This window comes from Chinchilla lanigera, unplaced genomic scaffold (assembly GCF_000276665.1).
Source record: "Chinchilla lanigera isolate Chin_1 unplaced genomic scaffold, ChiLan1.0 scaffold00039, whole genome shotgun sequence".
NCBI lineage: Eukaryota > Metazoa > Chordata > Mammalia > Rodentia > Chinchillidae > Chinchilla > Chinchilla lanigera.
This window is the reverse complement of record NW_004955440.1, coordinates 902215-924105: the sequence shown is the minus strand read 5'-3', so window position 1 is coordinate 924105 and position 21891 is coordinate 902215. Positions and strand designations below refer to the sequence as shown.

Sequence of the window (21891 nt, the reverse complement as noted above, 5' to 3'; positions counted from 1 at the left end):
TCATTTTTTCTGGTTTCCTATGATCATAGCAATAGACCTAAATCTCAGATACTGATACATTATGTTAAGTGTCTTGCTTATTAAGTAATATTCCCTACTTTCAACCAAATTGGGAACTATTTGAAAACACACTGGTAATAAATGTTGAGTAAGTGTTTGTGGAATGAATGAAAAGAAGGATAGGTAGATAAATGAATTCTTATCTGCAGCCGATAGATGAGAATATTAAGTCTTCCTTTCCATACTCAAAATCGAAGAGGCTGTAGAGATGCTGTGCTCCAGGAATTCTCAAAGTGGGTCCCTGGACAACCAGCTTCAACATCAGGATCATCTGGGGACTCGTTAGAAAGGCAAATCTCTGGTCTCTCCCAAGCTGTACTGAATCAAACTCTAGGGGAAGCGAGTAGTCTGTTTTAACCAGATGATCCTGGTGCATGCTGTGTTCACTGACCACCAATCAGGCCACACCTCCGTAGCTTATAAGTAAGGAACAGACCTGGAAGGGACAAGCCTTTCCAGTTTGTATGTGTCCTGCTGTCTGATCCCAGGAAAGATTCTAAAATATAGTTTTTCAGAAGCCTGTTCTTTCTGAGCACAGAAAACCACTCAAAGAAAGGTAAGTTTTCAAATTTTGCTCCAGAGAGGTAATCTATTGTAATAATCTATTGTCAACTACCCACTCAAATATTGTCAGTTGAACTCTTTAAACTTAGGCTCCTCACTGGTAAAGTGCAGATGTAAGTACTTATTTTGTTGGCATGATCTAAAAGGTGGTTAAACAAATTTTGTGACAGAGCTTTGAAAATTAAGCTTTATGTAAAAATAGCCTGAAAGTGATTCTCCCACAAGCTCAGTCACAGTTAGTCTTGTTTTACATAGGACTGAATTTCAGGCACAGTTAGGATGGTACCTTTATGCCGTAAATTGTCTGTCTTATTTAACTGTTTTGTAACTTTTTTCTGTCTATGCTTTCTCTGTGTGTGCTTTCCCCATTCTGAGTGATAGCGGTAGCTTTGACAGATTAATGCTTACAGAGTGGCACTAAAATATGCATTGACTTAATCACTGGTGTATCTGCAGATTGGAAGGACTATGTCTTATCAAATCTGCTGGCCTTCTGCTTAACTAACATCGTATACATGAAATGGGCCTTACAAAAATGAGGAATTAGGAATTCAACTCATAAAATGATTTGCAAAATAAAGTATTAAACTTATAAAAGAAGATTTATCTCTTCATGGAAATTTTATAGGAGCAATTATTTGTAAAGAATCAGGTGGGTAGAAACACTTCAAAATTTTAGCTAGTTAAATTTAACATAGGGCTAAGACAAGGTCTCTTTCTAAAGTTCAGAAGGTAGCATTTAGCAGTTGCAGAGAACTGTTTTGAATTGGGGCTTGGTCTAGCAGTCACCCTGTCTTTTTGTTGTGTTGTGTTGTGTTTTGTGTGAAGAGGGAAAATGAGGAAAAGATTCAAGCATGCAATATATGGTTAGGGAGAATTCCACCTTCAAGCTTGGATAGAGGAAGAAGATAGTTGTGTAAAAAAAAAAAGTTAGGTGCTTTTAACAGCCTCACTGGGAACTAGATGTATGGCAGCCAGGCATTTTGTCTTTCTTTCCTCCTTTTTTATTTTTACTAAATTACTCTACCCTGTCTGTCATCTTTTTATTCTAAGAGACAGATGTGATGTTCAAGTATGGAAGCATTCTCTCCACTTTAATAGAGCTTTGGCTTTCTCTTTTTACTAAAAACATTTACTAAACTCTTTCATCATCCTATACTTAACACTAACATGGCAAAATGCTTAATAATTCTAAATTCCGGAACAAAAATATTATGCCCAGGGCTTTGTGACGCTTTGCAGCATGAATGTTCAAAACTATAACCACTCATTTCTTGCAGATTGAAGAATATACTTTTATAAAATTGGAACCTAAACAATGAGTACTTGTTCAACAAGTACTTGAACAACTTGAACAACTATTGGCCATGGCCATGACTGAGCTTCAACTGGTTGCACAGCTGGTCCAAAGAATTCCCAGGAATTGAATCTAAACGTGGTATTGTAGTAGGGTGGCAGCATTACTATGATTCAAGGTGATCTGTCTCAGGGAGGAGGTGGTGACAGTAGAAACCCTCTGAATGAATCTCAGGTAAAAGGTATCCCATTTATTCCATAGCAGTCCATTTGGGAGAAAGGAAACACTGGGTCAATGATTGTATTCACTAGAAGAAACACTCACTATTTGGTATATAGTGAATACACAGAAGCAATTCCTTACATCAGAGCTAATCAGTAACTCCAGAACTGAGGGCTAAGCCAATTCCCAGTGAGGCATTTGGAGCATACTTGGAAAAACTTCAGCCCAGTCATGCAGAATGGACCAGAAGTCTAGGGATGTTGGAAGGAAATCTGGTCATGGTAGTGACGGCCTCATCCTGGCTTGCCCAGGACTTGTGCACTGTGAATACTAAGAGTTTGATCCTCAGAAATGTCTCAGTCATAGACTAAAAAGGATGGGTTGCAGCTCAAGTGGCCAGGAGGCACTTCAGGCCTAATTCTCTTATTTCTCAGCAAATACAGAACCTTGGCAGCAAGGAGATGTCCAGAGAGCCCACTCACTCATTAGAGACGTCTACAGTATGGGTCAGGGAAAGCCAGCACGCTGGAAGTCCCGGTTTACCCCAGACTGTCAGCCTGGGGCAGGCAGACTGAGCTGTAATGATATTTTAAAGAGATTCCAAAACAGGCATTTGGCTTTGTTGTTCTGGTGAATATTAAACGATAGCATCGAGTTTTTCCACAATAATGACTGGCTAAAAGACTCTTTGGTTAATGAGAGCTGAAAGAATCTATTCCAAAGAAGAGTGTTGCTTTGCTTTAGTTCTTTTGATTCTTTCATCCATATAAATGCCTTGCAGAGCCACGGGACCCTCACAGTTCTTGATGCAGTTGATTTTATTTGACCCACAGATGAATAACAATTTTGAAGTCTGGAATCAGGTTCACCTGCAATTTACCCTCACTTTGCAGACTTGGTCATAAAAATGAGGGTTTTTTAAATGTGAACTAGCTTATTCTTAGTGTGATTCGTTATTACAGCAAATTTAATTTTGCATGAAAAACATGATAACTAATTATGTGAAATTTGCATACTCAGAACAAATTCCTAAAAATATTTGCATAAATTTCCTGATGTTCCTTTTGACTTGTTAATAACCTCATCCTAGTAAATTGCTTTCCTAAATTAATTTAACACATCTGCCCTGTCTACGGCTGATTTTCACAAAAAATAAGGATGGGGGCTGGGGATTTAGCTCAGCGGCAATAGCGCCTGCCTGGCAAGTGCAAGGTCATGAGTTCGGTTCCTGGTACCGGAGAAAAACCAAAAAAACAAAAACAAAAACAAAAAATAAGGATTAGCATAGGTAAACTATTTTCCACTGGTAAGTGAATTGTCTGCATTGCTACCCCAATATGTATACTTAAAAATAGAGGTCCTGTCTTGGGTGATTGTCATAGTACAAACACCCTAAATCTGGGTGTCTTCAAATCCCAAATGGGGAGAGTTCACTCAATGGATAGTTTTTAGCAGCTTCACACTTTGGAAGGAGATACTTAAGAACATTCCAGGTGCAGCCACATCACATTTATTGTAGGTACTGATCTCATGCTGATCTTTAAAAGGGCCCCTACATGGTTAGTACAAATGTAGGCTTCACAGCAGGCATCTATTGCTGGGTTTGCATTATTTTAATTAAACTTAGATTTTCTTTAGCTGATGCAAGAAAGTACCTCAATGTTTTCCTGGTTTCCTACCCTAAAAATGCAACTTTGAAAACAAACCTTGAATAATTTGTTACTTAATGTTAATGTTAATTCACAAAATTATAGCCTTGATAGCTAGTAAGTTTTACCTAGGGGCAAAAGAAGTGGCATGTACAGGAGAGGGAATGTGGTGATGGTATGTTAATTAATGACCATTGAACATAAGCTATCAAAGCATAGTGACTCAAAAGCACTTGGAGCACTGTTTAAACAAGTGGTGTGGCCCCTCCATTTCCAGAGATAGGTGGGTCTACAGAAAAGCCTGACAGCTGGCATTGCTAACAAGTTTCCAGTCGATGTGAATGCTTCCAGTCAGGTACCCACACAGAAACAACCTTTGAAGTAGATCCTGATTATGAGAAGAATTTTTATGAGGTGGGAATAAGCTGAAACTAAGGAATCATTTTTGTGAGACCTGGCAGAACCAAGAGGAGAAGGTCAGCAGGTGATCAGATGATGGGAAGTGAAAAGTTGCTGCATTCCAACATGGCTTCCTTCCCAATTATGAATTGGCAGAGAGACAGGTGCTCTGGCCCCAAGGTCTCTCTCTGAATTAAGGGTTGCTTGTTATATTATTTCTCCCTTGACGCTCTAATGGGAGAGTTCCAACTCCTGTAACCACGTTCCATCACATATTCAATCTGTGTTCTTTCCAGAGACAAGAAACTTCTTTTGTCCTCAATCAGAGACGTTCTACTAGCAGAGCAAAATGACTTTCTAATTACCTTTCAAACAAGAGAACAGGGCTTATTTACTTCAGGTTGTATCAGCCCTCAAGGTTACCAAGAATCAAAGCTCTTTTTAATCAAAGGAGTGGTAATCACTTTATACCACAAGTCTTTTGGGCTCTTCTGAGGATAACCTTAAATTGCTTCACATATAACAAGCCATAGGGTTGAGGATAGGAGATGCTGAAAAATAGATTGCGTTTGGTCACTATCTGGCAAAAAGAAAAGTGTTGCAGAATTTACTTTTACTGCGCAGGGAATGAATGACTGTAATGATAGTGCCTTAGTTGGCTATTTACTGAACATAGGTTTTCAAAGTTTAGTATCACCTAGAGAGCTGGCTAAAAACATAAGGTGTTGGGCCTCTCTATCTCTAGAGATAACGGTCTGAGGGGGAGTCCAAGAGGTGGCATTGCTAAAAAGTTTGCCAGTGAAATTTATGAAGTATCTTGTAATTCATGTATTTTTTCTCTTCAATGTCTAAAATCACACAAAAGTCTTCCCTGTAAGATTGGCAGTTGTTTCCATAGGCATGATTCCACCCGCAGCAGTTTATGCTGATACTAGAGAATCAACTAAGGCAGAGGCAGAGTTGGAATGCCAAGCTGGAAGACAAAATGGTTCTGTGGCCTCAGAGCATACCTGTCCCAAGTACTGCTTTTTCTCCATGTTCTTCTTCAACAGAGCTAGATACAACCACAACATAGAGAATGGAACTGGCCCATGAACACATTACTCGGCTGTCTGATGTAGGTTGGTTTTCAGGAGGCAGAGGCCTTTTGCCAAAAGAGGGTTCTCTTACTCTCTTAACTTTTAGTTTCCATTGGCATTTTCAGGGTCAGATTTCTAAAAATGAAGGGTGATCGCCCGATGTGACCAGTTTTGACTCCATGCTGCTTGTTATACAAGCCCTGGTCTTGGTATAGAAAATCATTCTGAGATACCAATTAACCAGTCCTCAGGGAGTTCAGTCTTTTTCTGTGCAGTTAACTTCTTCATGGAGTATGTAGAATAAGTTCAAGTGCTTTCAGCAGAAAGGTCGCCAAGTTGAGAAAGAATGCTAGATTCTCCACATTGCGTTAGAAACCCTCCAAGATGACCACCTTGAGTGAAGGGTGAATCTACTGAATAGGCTACAGTGAGTGCTGACATGGTGACGGTGAAGTCAAGCTTTACTTTTTTGCTTTGTTTTGTTGGTGTTATAGTTCATATCTGGAAGTCCCTTCAAGCCTCATGCAGTTATGGGGGCTGCTTTTCAGAGGTGGCTGGATCCAGAGTGTGTGGTGCTGGGATCAAGGGTGTGTGATGACTAAATCAGTCCACTGATTGGTTCGGCATTCTGGCTAGGGTTAAGGGTGTGAGTGCTACACCTGCCTCAGGGTGAATAGCCTACATAAAATATAAGGGACAAAGAGAGAGGGTTAATGTCCTTTCACCTGCCTGCTTGACGTGTGAACTTCCTTTTCTGTGATGCCCCTCTACCCTTCCACCCTGCCTTGGAGTTGGGCTGCTACAGATTAAAACCTCTACAAACTGTAAGCCAAATAAAACATTCCTCCTTTAGCTTTGGGTATTGCATATTTTGTCACAACCATGAGAAAAGTAACTGGTACAGTGATACTTGTGACTGGATTAGTCCACTAATGGTTTTGTAAGTGGGTGTGATGTTGGAAGGTAAAGCATGGTGGGAAGACGTTGGTTATTGTGGGCATGGCCCATATCCCCCCTCCCTTGAGGGCACTGTGCTTCCTGCTGCCACACCATGGGCTGTTACTCCCCTGCTACTCCCCTCTCCCACGCCCACCTGACTATGGACTGAAACCTCTGTACACTGTGACCCAAAATAAACCTTTCCTCCTTGGTTGTCAGGTATTGTGTCTCAGTGACCGGAAAGTAACTAAGACATGTTTTTTTCTTTTCTTTTGTTGCAGTTTTAGTGCTAGGGATTGAATCTATGGTCTCACAAAGCTAAGCATGTGCTCTACCACTGAGACATACCTCCAGACCCTGCTTTACTTCTTTCTTCTTTCTTAGGCATCATACATCTGCAGAAAACCCAATTGAAAATGCTACCCCCACCCCAACCCCTTAGCCTTGCCTCCCCAGGATGAAATTTAAGCCTCAGGAAAGGAAAATTCTTTTTTATCTTGAGTTCAAACTATTTTTCTATTTGTCTTTATCAGCTATGTGAAGGAGGAGGCTACAGAATACCACATTAAGATCCATCCCACAGATGGTGAAACGGTCCCTCTCACTCCTGGTGTTTAGTCTGAGCCTGGAGTCTGTTCAGTTTGGCCCTTATCTTCATGTCGTTTTCTCTTGGGAATGTTTTGGAGTGAGGCTTTTCAGCTTTCCTTATCACTTAGATTCAAATATCAGAGTTCTAGAATTTTTCATAACTTTTAGTTTACTTTCATTTTTTGCATAGATTATAGTTTTCCTTTTGCATGAGGCTGCACCAGTACCAACTTTTGAAGAACTTGCATGGAGGATAATGGCTCCAAGCTGTATTTCCTGTGGTGCGTGTCAGGGGATGCCTGTGTTCTGTAACACAGCACTGGATGTTACCATGAAAAGCAGGTTTGGTGGGAGAGTAATACACAGTGTCAGCTGTGGGAATTCATGTGTTTGGCCTTTTTGTTGTAGAAAATGTAAAAAGACAGTGCTAGTGTCTCTATGCTAAAGCAAGTCAGAAAATGTTTAGCTGTTTCATAAAAACAGTAGCCTCAAAGCTCATAAGAGGGAGGAATACTTACTTAGAGGTTCATTACTTTCATTTTCATCATGAACTTACAGACATAAATGTGATCTTTCCTGAACACAACCTATACCCACCCAGAGGCAATAAAGACTGAGTCTCTGAATCCCTTACTCAGGGTGGGGTGCTTTTCCCTCCAGTGTAATTGATGTTAAGGGTTCCTGAGGAGGAAAGGCAGTTTAACAGGGAAAATGCACAAATCCTTGATTCCACCAATGCCTTCTGCCTTGATAATAAAATCTAAACAAGATTTGTGGGTTAGTGTGCAGATGCACAATTCCCTCACTTGGAAAGAACTTGCCCATTTTTTCGAGGGAAACCTGAGAAAAATGAATATAAAAGAAAAAATTTAAAAATATTTCATGGTCCTATTGTGTGGTCTTGTCTTAGGCAGTCTACATGTTCCTAGAAGACGGAACATAGGTTTCCTGGGTCCAGCACAGATTAAACCATTTTCTCTCTTTTTAAGCATCTTCCTGTTTTGGTCTTGTTCCCTAAAGATAGGCTAGTGTCCAGCAACCCCAGAGCCCTAACCAACCTTGGTTTAGAATGTAAGCATTTCACAGAAGGGTTGGTTGTTGGTTTCTTTTTTTGCATTAGGCCCTCAGGAATATACAAAACCACCATTTGGGAGCCCATTCCCCAAAGGAGCCCCAAAGAGAACTGACAACATTTTCCTCCAAATTCTTATTACAGTTAGTCAGCTTACTTCCAGATTTATGCATCCTCCCTCTCTAGGGTAGGGCCTGGAGCTTGCCATTTTCCCTGGTACCTCCAGAGTCTCTCAGGTACATGATACTCTCTGGAAGGTTTTGTTCCTACTTGCTTTGTGCACTCCTGCTGTGGTAGATTGACAACTGGTGCTCAATTTATAACACCTAGCTGAATTGAGTCAGAGTGGTGCTGGGGGTGGGAGGCACACCTGAGGATTGTTGCCGGCAGCATAAGAGGCAGAACTAAAGAAGAAGAAGTTATGAAGGCTGTTGGGAGTTAGTAAAAGCTGCTGGGTGCTATTAGGAGCTGTTTGGAGCTGTTGATTCTCTTGGAGGAGCTTGTCATGCTGGCTTTCCTGATGAACTCAACTGTTCTCATCTTCCAGGGAGCTCGGGGCCTTGTTGTCACTGAGAATGGTTTCTGTTCACTTTGGGGGAGCTCTGGTCCTCACACTGAGGGTCCAGAGAGGGAGGTGGTACACTGCTCAGTCTCCTGGAGAAGCTCGTTGAGTTGGCTTCTCTGATGGGAACTCAGCTTTCCTTACCAGAGGAGGAGCTCAGGACCTCACTGTTGCTGAGCATGGCTGTGGTACCTTTTGGGGGAGCTCTGGTTCTTACTTTGAGCATTGCTTCCTGGCTCCATTGCAGATTGCTCAGCCTGTTAGCACAGATCCTTCATTCTGCTGGCACAGACTTTCTAGCCTCCACCACTGACCTTTGGGCCTTCCCAGTGCTGACCCGTGAAACAGGTCTGCATGAAACATTGTTATGGGCTGTTGGTCTTCAGCGGAACTCATGCAGGACATTATTGTGGGGTTAAGGCCCTCAGCTGGATTCTGGTCTGTAGAGTGTGGACAGATTTCCTGCACTCTCTTGTATATGAGTCTTTGGGTGACTATTATAAATAATGTCATAAAATATGTGTCCTGCATTATATTGCAAATATAATAAATAATCCCCAAACCTACAATTCTGGCATCAAATTTATCTTTATTTTTCCCCATCTCCCATCCTTTACAGCAAGGTATTTTGGAAAGTTCCTCTGAAATCTGTTTTTGTCAGGCTATTAATGGTGTCCAAATTGGCAAATTTGGCCACTTTGAGGGTCTTAACCTTTGACTGTGTTGTCACTCCTTTTATCGTGGAGGATGAGGCTCTCCCATCCCGCCCCCAGTGGCCGCCCTTCATTAACTGGCTACTTCTCCAGATGTTCAGGGTCTGGGTCTTTGCTCTTTAAAGGGCTCTTTCCTCCTGCAGCCTCAGTCCTTGTCATGGCTCCATGTCCTCTCTCTGCACACAGGAATCCCAAATTCCTCACAGGTCTCATATGCAACAGACATCTCAAATTTAACTGCCTAAAGGAGGATAATTTACTCAACACTCCCTGCAGAAACATGCTCCTTCCATAGCTTTCTGTCAGTAAATGTCAGCTTTCAATTGCTTAGATCCAAAATCAAGTGCTGTCACTGACTCTCCTTCATATCCCACATTCAGCGCATCAGTAAGTCACTTTCATCTTCAAAACGTCTGAATCCAACAACTTAGCATGACTCTCCCTCTGATGGCTCTAGACCAGGCCAGTGGTCTATTCCAATCTATTCCAAGGGTCTACAGCTGATGTTCCTACATCTGTCATACCCCTTACTTCTGCAGTCAGCAGTAGCCCAAGGATCCTGTTGAGGTTAGGTGAGATTGTTTAACACCTAAGTCCTACGCCAATGCAGTTGGTTCCTTCCTCATTGAGAACAAAAGGCACAGTCCTTACCAGGAATATAAGGCTGTTAGAATTTCTCTCCTCCTTCTACCCCACCTGTATGCTGCTGCCACAAAGTCTTCTATGCTCTTCCTGGAGCAGGGCCATACACTCCAGTTTGTTTTCCTTAGAATGAGCTTCCCAAAGGAGTCGCCTGGGGCAGTTTCCTCATTTTCTTCACACTTTGCTCCTAATCTCTTCACTTACTAGGCTCAGCCTGTCCCCTCCACCTCCCTACTTCAGCACTTTCTTTCCCTCTTCTCTAGTTTGTCCACTTACCCCTTACATCCACTTATTCTTTTATTGTCTGCCCTCCCCATTAAAATATAATTTTCCTGAGGGCAGAGACGTCTGTCCACCTTGCTTTTAGCCATACTTACCAGACCTCACAGAGTACCTAAATGTAATCAGCACTCAAATATTTGTAGAATAATTGAATTCAGTCAAATTTTCATTGCTTGTACTAATGTCTTTAAGACAGTGGATGATAATAGGGCTAATTAGTCAAACAGTCCCTGTTAGAAGAAGCCAGTGATCTGCAGAGAGTGATCCGCAGCCCCATCATCCTCAGGATGCCTATTGCAGAAGCATGTTCCCCAGCTCCATCCAACATTCACTGAGTCAAACTCTGGGCCTGGGCCCACCAGTTTATTAACCAGCCCTCCAGGTGATCCAGCTGCACAAAAGAAACCATTAGTAGGAGCAAACAGGTGTTCCTACAATACCCGCTCCCCAAGCAATCTGCGTACTCTAACCTCTAGAAAAGCCTTCAGGCTCTAACACTGAGTAACACTGCTGCCTCTCACTTCCTCTTATCTATTTGCAGATTCTATGATAAGTATCAGAATTACAAAAAATAAAAGAAAAGAAAGCAAAAACTCTTGGCCTGTCCAGGAAAAGCAAGAAGCTTGGTTTTATGTTGTCCCAGCACAGCTTTGAGGAATGATGGGAGATACAATTAGAAGGTAACTGGCCAGATCTTGAAGGGCATTGATGATAACAGGCTCAGGGGCCCGTGACACACTGTAGTGAGTGAAATGACATTGTGAGATCCAATGTTTGGGTGGAAGAAAATGGGCACATAGATAGTGCACTGATGCAATGGATCCAGTGGTCAGTCCCAGCAGGATTTTGATATAATACTGGCATTAAGATTAGTCCTTGAGCTGAGGATGTAGCTCAGCGGCGCAGTGCCTGCTAGGCAAGTATGAGGGCATGAGTCTGCGAGTTTGATTCCCTGTACCAAAAAGAAAAATTTAGTCCCTGAATTTCCCATGGCCAAATTATTCTATTCCCATAGAATAGCCAAGGACCTAAATGAAGTTTTCTATTCTGTCAGTGTTCTTCTGTCACTGCAAAGGTAGAGGTTGGAATGAGGACTCTTGCTAACTATGTCATCTGGATTTTTACAGTGACTCCTTTATATGTAGAAATCTACTGCCATTCTGACAAATGACATGTTAGTGACTTGTGGGACTTGTGCACAGATTGAATTATTTTTCATTTTTACCTCAGGAGAAAAAAACCTAAAACTTAAAGTGAGTGGAGTTATTTTTCTGACCTAAATAAATTCCTTCATTTGGCCAATATGTACTTATCTCCAAAACTGTAATAAAAATAATATTTAAGAAAATGCTACAGGCTGCTTAGATAAATAAGAATCATTTTTCTCTTCAAACTGTTTCTCTTGATTATGTTTTAGTCAAGAAAGAAGGAGTATCAAGAATAGCATCTTTGCCAAATTTAGTATAATTAAAATGTTTACTTGTACATATTCATCTCATTTATTAGAACAGAGTGCCAAATATGAGATTACAACTTAATTTCTGTCCTTTCCTTCGAGCTAAGGCAGAGAAATCCAAGAAGAACCAAAACCAAAGTTATGGAAGTATAAATAGTATGAATTTGGACGTTTATTATTTTGTTATGGTTTTATAAGTAGCCATGTGCTTTCCCAAATGGATAGGAAGGGTCATGGTGTGGTTTATATCCATCTCACTAATATAAAATCCACTTTGAGGGTAGTTAACTATAGGAAGGGTATTTTTTGAGGGTATTGGAAAATGTGCTGAGCTGAGCAAAAGACCACTTTAAGTCTGTCATTACCTGATGCTAAATAAATTACATTGCCATAATCCGGTCATTAGTTTTCTCCACTGAAATGGTGACCATGAGTCAGAGACTGTAGGCATCAAATGAGGGTAGATGTCAAAGTGCTTCAGAAAACTATAATAACTACAAACTGTATCAAATAATCAAGTAATATTGAGCTATTTAGTGGACAGCTTAGTATTTCTCAGTCAGGGTTTCAAAAGAATTGACACTTGTTTTATAAACTATAACATGGGCCTAGCCACTCTAACAAAGAGACTCCAAATTACAGTGTTTTCAAATAATTTAGAAATTCATTTCTTTTCTAGGTAAGAGGGCAAAGGGAGGCAGAAAAATTAGGGTTGCAGACAGGTACTGTAGGAACAACCACTTGGCAACCTGAATGTATAAGTAATATCTCTAAGCCAAGGCCAGCAGCCAGAGGAGAGTGCATAATGGGCAGGCAGCTTGCTTCGGGGTCCTGTGATACTGCACACACCATTTCTACTTATATCTCCTTGGCTTGAACTCAGTTACATCTTCAGGGACAGGAGCTCAGGAGGCTGGACACATCTCTCCTCGGGAGCATGTGTTCAACTGGGGAAGACGGAGGTGTTTTATAAAGAAGCAAGGGGAAAACATATGATGGGGACAAAATTTTAGTCTCCGGAAAATTTTTGTTTTTTCCACAATTAAAGTCTGCTAAGCTGTACTTATAATTTCATTTGTCATAGCCTAATGCTTTGATGCCAAATAGCAAGGAGCAAAGCTTTACCATGGCCACATGTAGCTGTAGATGTATATTTATATTGCTGATGCTTTCACCCATGACATATTATGCAGATTATGTTTTCACTCTGTGGAATATGCTAGTCATGGTTCTATCACTTTACTCCCACACACATTTGATAGCAAACTTTAGTTGTGATCTTTATTATGTGTTGAAATCTTTAATAGCCCATATGATTGACATGCTATAGATGAGAAATATAACTAAATGCTTAGGATTAGAAGTTTAGAACATAGTTTTTCTTTTTGTGTGATTGTCGATAGCCTCTTTGGAGTGCCATTCCTAGTTTCTACTAGTAGAGAAACATGGGTTTATAATAACTGTAGAAAACTGCTGTGAGAATATGATAAGAGAAGAAATATATAAATTTGACTTCTGTCTCCCTGTCCCTATCACAGAGCTACTAAAACTTTGTAGGTTGGAGTAGTTGGAGTGTCAGAAAATATCTTTTCCTAATATTTGTGTGTGTTGTTGTTGTTGGCTTTTGTTGTTTTCGTGTGCGTGTGTATGTGTGTGTGTGTGTGTGTGTGTGTGTGTGGCTCTGAAGATTTAACCCAGGGCATTCTCACTGAGGTGCACCCCAAGCCCTGTTTGAAATTTGTATCTTGATACAGGGTCTCTCTCCAAGTTACTAAGATACCCAGGCTGGGCTTGAACCTAGGATCTTCCTACCTAGGCCTCCTAGAGTGCCAGAATTATAGGCATGCATTATCACCTCTGGCTCTAATACTTGGTCCTTGACCTCTGATGTAACTCTGATATCTGGCATACAACTTGTGAACCCCTTGAAGCTTCCAGGGTGATAGGAGCATCTTTTTTTTATAATGAGAGATGATTCTTGGTGGGCTCAGAATGGGGGCTTGTTAGCCCTGGGGTTACCAATCATATGATTACAGGGTGTATCATTTAATTTTCCATTACTGAGACAAAATACCCAACACCTACAACTTAAAGGAGGAGAAATTTATTTTGGCTTAGGTTTCAGTTAATTGTTATTTGGTTCCAAGGAAGGAATAGGAATGCAGAGACATGCAGAGGAAAGCTGTTCATCCCATTGCAACCAGGAAGCAGAGGGATATGGGAGAAGCCAGGGACAAGCATACACCCTTCCGGGTCATGACCTCAGTGACCTGCCTCTGCTGAGTGGGTCACTGACCTCCTCACAGCACAGTCAGCTATGAATGAATCCACTGATAAGCAGAGTGATGTCATGAGCCAATCACCTTCCACACACAGGAGTCTTTGGGGAGACATTTTAGACCTAAACCACAACCCGCCCCAACTTGCAGCCATTTTGAGGTGAGGAGAGGGGTTGAAGGTTGAGTGGATACCAGTGACAAATGATGTAATCAGTTATATGTGTGTAAAATCTCTATTAAAACCCCTTGTTTAAAAACACACACACACACACACACACACACACACACACACACACTGAGTTCAGGGAGCTCCGAGACAGCCGAGCCTGTGGAGGTTACTGAAGGGCAGCTCACACGGACAGAGGAGGGAGTGGAAATTCTGCACCTCTTCTCTCAGACCTTGCCTTAAGCCTCTTTTCCTTCTGACTGCTCATCTGTATCCCTTGTAAGGTCGTTTATAATGAGTAAACGTAAGTTAAGTGCTTCTTCAGCTTCATTGAAACCCAGCAGGAGGTGGTGAAAACCCTGACTTAGAGCTGGTAACTTAGCAGTACACAAGGAAACCTAGTGTTATTTGTGATTCGCATCTGATGTTAGGGGCCAACATCCTGTGAGACTGAGCTCTCAGTCTGTGGGATCTGATGCTGTCTCTAGGTAGATAGTGTCAAGATCGGATTAAATTATAGGATGCCCAGTGGGTGTCCACTGGAGGACTGCTGGTTGGTACATGGGAAAAAATCACACATCTGGTGTCACAAGTATCGTGTTCAGTGACATATGAGAGGAGGAAGCCACTTTTCTGATATATTTTCATAACTACTGAATACTCTGATTTTTGTAACCTTTGCAATTAAAATAGAGGATCAGACTCATAGCCTGTTCTCCTGATTTTCCTGTTGTGAACCCAAGTCTAGCTAGGTAGTGTGTTTGTTCATTTAAGTCACTCTTGAGGGCTTGTGATGGTCCAAGTGCTTGGTAAGTGTTGGGTTACACAGAAATAAAGGGAGAAATACTTCAAGGAGGTCATGGCACATCCAAAAGGGCTTGTTTAGAAAAGCCAGATGCACAAGATTGTACCTCAGGGGAGTGATATAGCGTGGAGATAAATATTTGGAGATAAATACTCTGGTAGTTGATGGCTTTCTAGTAGAAAGTAAAAAGAGGGCCTAGCATAGAACCTTATTCCTGATAGTGGGCCAGAGGAACAAAGGAAGAAGTATAAGATCTCTGAGTGGCACTTTCAGAGAACACTCGGAGGAAGAGAATATTATTTAAAATGTTAGCGAGGCACAATGGCACACATCTATAATCCCAGCACTCTGCAAGTCTGAGGTGGAAAGTTGCAAATTTGAGTCCAGACCAAGCAACTTTGCAAGACTTTATCTCAATAAGACAAAAAAAGAGTGGTTCGGAAAGTGGTCCTGAGATCTAGACCAAGCAAGTAAAATCATGGGGCTCCACCTTGTGGGGGCCATCGGTGGCTCTAATGGAGAAGTTGCTCTAAAGAACTTGCATTTGCTTGAATGAGAATGAGGAATTAAAGGTAACTAATGGAGAGATAATGGCAGTGGAATTAATCGGGTAAAACTGAGACTCCTGAGTTGATTTCTTTGTGATGTTTAACACATAAAGATGTCTGTGTCCTTGGAAGAATTCACATTGGCAGAGATGCCAGCTGAAATTGAGACACCTTACTATTTATTACCTTGCCTGTGTAATTCCCAAAATGAATGTGCTTTAGTTTTTCACATTTGCCATGCAGATGTACCTTTTCATTAAGATGACAAAGTAATTTTTCGAGGGCACCATTCTTTGTTATGGTAGTTAGTCATTTCCTAATTGTGGAAATTCCTGTATCTAATGATGTTTCTGTTGATTTGAACAGCTGGTCTCCTCATTGTCACTTCTCTGCCCAGAGGTGAACTGGGAATTCTGCATTAGCAGTCACAAAATTGCTGGCAGGATTTCACAAGCTCTCGCATAAGTAATGCCAATTATAATATGAAGATTATCTGGAAGGATTTGGGATCTCTGTAAGCTTTGATAAAATATTATATTTCAAATACCACCTCAAATGAATGCTATGTAAGATCTCTACATAATTAGCACTAATTTACAATGGACCTCCCTCAGAACTGACCTATTTTAGGCAATAAAAGATTCACATTAAATGCTATATAGATATGCAATGTTTAGTGTATCTATAACCCTCTAATCGCTTTAAATGTTTCATACTAATTGCCCTGAAACATTTGCATTAAAAGAATTCAAAGGCAAACTTCTTGGAATATATCTCTAAAATGATCCTAATTTGCATATGTTTTAGCCAAAGAACAGATGTCTCTTTAGTGCTGTACCTTTGTAAAAATTTTAAAACATAAATATGATTTGGTATAATTTGGTGATCTTTACCTCTTTAACCCTATCTTTGGCGAAATGATCTTATTAGAATACTGCCCTGGGAAAGCAGAGAAGGGGTTCACACATCAGATATTTAAGTCAACCTATAAAACCGTTATTTTTGTGTGCTTTAAAATCTTTTATATATAGTTTTGAAGATATGATAAAAGAAACTCTGCTTTTATTTAATATTATATGAATGCTTTCTCTCCTTTGCTTTTTTTTGCCTATATTATACATTCAGTTTTTAAAGAAATATGATTCTAATAAGTATGTTTTATTTTAATCATTCCCATATTATTAAAAATTAAGATAAATATAAGTCTTTCAAATTTTCACAAATGCTTTGAACATCATTTGCTTTAATCTGATTATTTCCTCAGGATCATTTCTAGAAATGAACTTCTGGATCAAAAGTGCATGGATATTTTAAATTCACTACAATTATACCTACATATGGCCAAAGCACACCCTGTACTTAACCTTTTTTATTAAGCCAAGAATGCAGCAATCATTTTTGTCCCTAAGTACAAAGAGGCTTTTATCTTTTTCCCTCTGGTCCTCCCTCTGCCTATCTCAAAGATACAGGATGTATGCTCCCATCTAAAATCTGTATATCTACAGCAATCAACATCAAGATCTTTCTGGGATTTTTGTGTATATTTAATTTTGTAACCCATTTACATTACAGAGATACCTGTTTGTCTGGTTTAACTCCTTTTGAACCTTCCTTTTACATTGTGAATTCCACAATTATCTTTTGGGTATGTGATACATATATGTATCTTTAAGTGTTTTCATTAAAGAAGTAGATGCTAGATTTTTTAAATACATAAATACCTGAGAATGTCTTTCTGTTGTTGTGTTTTGCAAAAGCTATTTGGTTGGGATTAATAATACTTAGAGTTTGTCTATATATGTAATTTCAGAGGATATTGGTATTGTCCAGAGGCTATTGAGCCAAGCTTTTTAACTCTTTGTTTGGAAACCTGTTTTCCTGCTTAGAGCATTTATTTCCTTCACTACTTCCTTTGGCTCCTACATCAGTAGATGTGAATCTCTTTTTCCTCCATTAATTCTACCTGGAATGTGATGAACCCTTTTGATACATGTCATCAAGTCCTTGTTTTTCTCCCCTGAAATGTTTCTTTATCCCTCTCTTTGTTGTTTATATTCTAAATCTTATCAGATACCCCAAAGCCCTAATTTTTAGGCAATCTTGTATTTTCTGATCTTATGTCTATTGAGTTTCTATTCATTTTCATCTTTACCTTTTATTAAGTTGACAGATTAAGTTGTTCCTCCCCAGGATTGTGGGTGTAGTTTTTCTTCATTGTCGATTCTACAATATGTATCAGGAAAGCTGAGAGATAATAAAGTTTGTGGTGATATACAAGTGTGTAAAAGACAAAGCAAGACTTTGCTGTTCATCCTTTTTATTTTTTTGGTACCTGGAATTGAACTCAGGTCCTGGCACTTGCTAGAAAGGCACTGTGCCACTGAGCCAAATCCCCAGCCCTCTTTGCTATTCATCCTGTTATCATCTTAAATCTAATTCTATCTTTCTACCTCAGTATGTTTAAAGTGCTTCTGCACTTGTGTCTAACCATGTCTTCTGGACACTCCTAAACATGAGAAACCTCTTTCTAAAATAAAGCTTTCATGTTTTTCTCCTAAGTTATTGTCTGAAGCACACTCTGTCTTGTGATTAAGTATGATAGTCTTCCTCTTGTGCTGAAGTACTTTTTCATGCATTCTAGGCTGTATTCTTTTCAGTTCGTTCTGAAACTATCCAGCACTCCTCTTTGTCTTTGTGTTTTGACACTTTGGGATACTGGAGTCTCTGCAGTAACCTCCAGTATGTGCTTGCTACTAAGGTTCTGGTAGTGGTCACTGAGCCTATAGCATTGTACTTACTGAAGCTACAGGTGTACTGTGTTATCACTTCCGGCCCCATAGCTATGAGCCCCATCATTGCCTGAGAGTTCATCTCCAAACAGAGAACAAAATTGCTTCAGGGAACAGTTCTTCCTTAATTTTACAGAATGATAAGGATTTCTCCTTAGTTAACTATCTTTTCCAGTTCAAAGGCCAAAAATGATAAATGTATAAGGGATCTTCCTCAGTTCTCTTAGATGACAAAAAGTAGTTTCATATAAATGAAAGTACATGTGAGCGCTCTCTCCCTCTCCCCCTTGCTTTCTCTTGCTGTCTTTTTCTCTCTCTCTCTCTCTGTTAGCCTTGTAATGTATGTGAGTGGGGTAGAAGCCAGTAGTACTCATTACCAAATATCTAAGTAAATTAAGTACAATGATGCAAGAGAGAAAAGTAAAGCTATAACAAAAGGAATCTATACTCAAAGTTTTCCATTGTTAAGAGATTAGATTTATCATCACAGTCATTTTCTGTTTTAATATAGTATGAGTAGATATTAATAAAGAAAATATTAAAAATACCCTTCTATGAAAAATAAAACAAAATTTCATAACAAATCATTAGAAAATGTCAATGGTTAATATACCATGTATCATGATATTAAAAGAATGGCTAAAATGTTATTCAAAGTACAAATCATAGACAAAAAGAAAATAGATTCTCACAGTCATTTTAGGGAGAATTAGATGAAACTAGTTTAAGCAGAAACAGTTAGTATTGTTATTTGAAATAGCTTTTAAAATACAATTACATTTAATGACTGGAAATCTGTGCTTTTAATGGTCTCTGACTAGCTTCCTATTCTCATATTCAGCAACTGTAATTTAAGAACTTGTTGACATAAAATAACAACTCTGCTTTAAAGGAAATTAGAAAATAATTTATCCTGAGACAAATACGAGCTGGCATGGCCCAGGAACATGCATTCAGCTTATCCTAATTGACACATTCTGCCATAAAAAAGGCTACATGTCACAGTCACAGCAATCAGGATATCCTACTCAGCCAAGGTCAAGATTCTACCATAGTTTTACTATAGATGCTCTTTAACAGAGCTTCAGTTCACAAACTATATGCTCAAAAATCCTAATTTTGGTAAGGGAAGAGAAAATAGATAATACCTTCATCTTTTTAAGCAATCACTCTTCTTGAGAAATGGAGGATAGTACTCTGAAAAAACATGACATGATGCTATGACATGATGGTATATACTTTCTTAAACCAGGTAATCCTTTTAACACTTCCCTAAATTCTTGTTTATTTCTCTCACAAAGAAGAAAAGAATAAAGATTAGAGATGAAATAAAATAATTTCCCCAGGGGAATATAATGAGGAAGATCAAAGCTGGATTTGAACCTAAGGCTCTGATTCAAAGAACATATTATTAGTCATCACTATACCTTTCAGATTCATTCTGTGGGTTGAGCTAATCAGAGTGAATGAAATAACAAATGTATTTGCATTTATTTAAACTGCTTTCTAGGGGTTATGTGTGATCTGGTTTCTGATTTGTGCCTCTCCAATTTCATTTTAGAATCCTCCCCTCACCCGCCCGCAATATTCTGGTTACCGGTCCTCCACTAGCAGCTTTTCTGTGGTTCATATAGCACACTTCAGGCCTTTACATGTGCTGATTCCTTTGCCTGCTGTGTTGTGGCTCCTTGTGTATAAATAGTTGCCTCCTCTTTCTCTTCCAAGTTTTGACTCAAATATCATTTGTTGAGAGTCTTATTACAAAGACTGTGTGTGAAGTTGTCAGTTCAAGTCCTTCTTATCACTTGTTCGTTTCCTTCACAGAATATACCTGTTCTGAAATCAATCTGTTCACTTAATTGCTTATATCTCTCTGGGTAGAATCTAAGATCCTCTACAGAGTACTTCTCTGCTTTGTGGTACTGTCCCTACAGAACTTACAGTAGCATTTGGCATATCATACATGTTTAAATACTTGTTGATGGAAGAATGGATAAATACCTTAAAATTTATTTTTACTTGGAAACAATGCCTTTATAACTTTTTCAGCTGAACATACATGAGAAGTAATGTCTTAGTAATCATGAGTATTCTAAATCATGTTAAGCAGGACTTAAAACTATGTCTGTGGCAACTTCTTGGAATAGTAGAGATTTTTGTTTGGGTTTTAACATGCCCAGGAGTCTTGCTTTACTGTTCAGTAGGCACCTGAAAATGAATGTTTATTCAAAAAGCATAAAACTCTGTTCATCTGTAATAGAATAGAATGCTTTAGTATTCTGTTTTCTTGGCTAAAGAAGGAATTACTTTTAGAATTAGTACACAAGAACATGTTGGAAAGATAAAATGGTTTCTTTAAGGCTATGTGGGTAGATCCAGGTTCAGAAACTCAGGGCTAGGTACTTTCTATTGCATTATAGCAACTCATGGCACTCCTCTCGCAGTTTATAGACAATATTCCTATAGGAACAGTAGATTATGTATAAACGCTAATAATAAATCTGTATTTCAGGAAGAAAAATATTAATAGTAAAGCTCCTAATTTATTTTAAATCCATGGAAATAAAAGAGTAGGTTTCATGGGAGATTTCATGTTGAAACCATTGCACGCTATTTTGGTCTCAGGCATTTGCTTTGTAGAAGCAGTATTCTGCGGGGCAGACCTTCAAACAGAAAGGGAAAGTAAATAGCAGACAGAATGAAACAATATCATGCAAATTGTGCACACTGTATTTACAAGTTGGCAACTGAAGCTCTGCAATGTATGAACCTAATATTCAGAAATCACAAATTAAAAATTAGGTATAATAATCCAAGGATTTCTCTGCATAATTCTTGTGTGAAAAATGAATTCCTCTTTTGTTCAAGCATGTTTCTTAAAAATGTGGTACAATTTACACAAATTAGTTTAGATACACATTTTATAGCACATGTTATACCATACCTTTTTATGTCTTCCTGAAAGCCAAAGATTTATCTATTTTTTTTTCCCCAGTACTGGGAATCGAACTCATGACCTCGCACTTGCCAGGCAAGCACTGTGCTGAACTAAATCCCCAGCCCCCAAAGATTTATCATTTAAGGTCAAACACACCACCATATTTGTGTATATGTAAGAAGTTGAAGGAAAGTGACTATGTCCATCAGTGGACACAAATGACCAGTAAAAGGAATATATATATATATATATATATATATATATATATATATATATATATATATATTTCATCTTTTAAAAATATTATTTTTGTTTGAAAATGACATCACAAAACAAGTAAAATCAAAGCCTTTAGTGTCTATTTATTCTTACTGCTCTAAGGTTGGCAGAAACATTGGCTCATTAACTTCTATAGAGAACATACAGTCTCCAGTGTAGATAACTATGAAATATAGGCTGTTTTTTGTAAATAGGAAGATTTTTATGCTGACTCAATAAAACTGTCATTCCCTCAGGAACTTGTTCATAAAAAGTATCACATGATATGGAGAAAATAGAATTGATCTCCACTGACTATACTTGTAAATCATAGAAGCATAGAGTCCTAGCACTTGGAGGGAGACAGGATTATTTTGTGGGAAGTATCCCTTGTAAAGGATGGAGTTGTAGAATCTGTTCGCTATTGTACTGAGGTTTTATTCATCTCATTTTTATACAGGAATATATGGACTCTAATAAATACATTGAGCATTTGCTAACTCAACTTGAGGAGCAACACAGAAGTCTCTGGAGGTAAGTTAAATTCATGTTCTTTCTCAATTACAGGTTTTCTTTTTTTTTGT

General features: G+C 39.1%; 1 protein-coding gene across 4 annotated transcripts in view; it reads left to right on the top strand.

Annotated features, from left to right (window-relative positions):
- Nucleotides 1-21891, top strand: part of Nckap5 (NCK-associated protein 5) — an 892836-nt gene that overhangs the window by 235119 nt on the left and 635826 nt on the right. For all 4 annotated transcript variants that reach the window (XM_005390736.2, XM_013517461.1, XM_013517462.1 and 1 more), the window contains one exon: nucleotides 21768-21841. In XM_005390736.2, the coding sequence (XP_005390793.1) occupies nucleotides 21768-21841 (74 nt within the window). The remainder of the gene's footprint in view (nucleotides 1-21767; nucleotides 21842-21891) is intronic.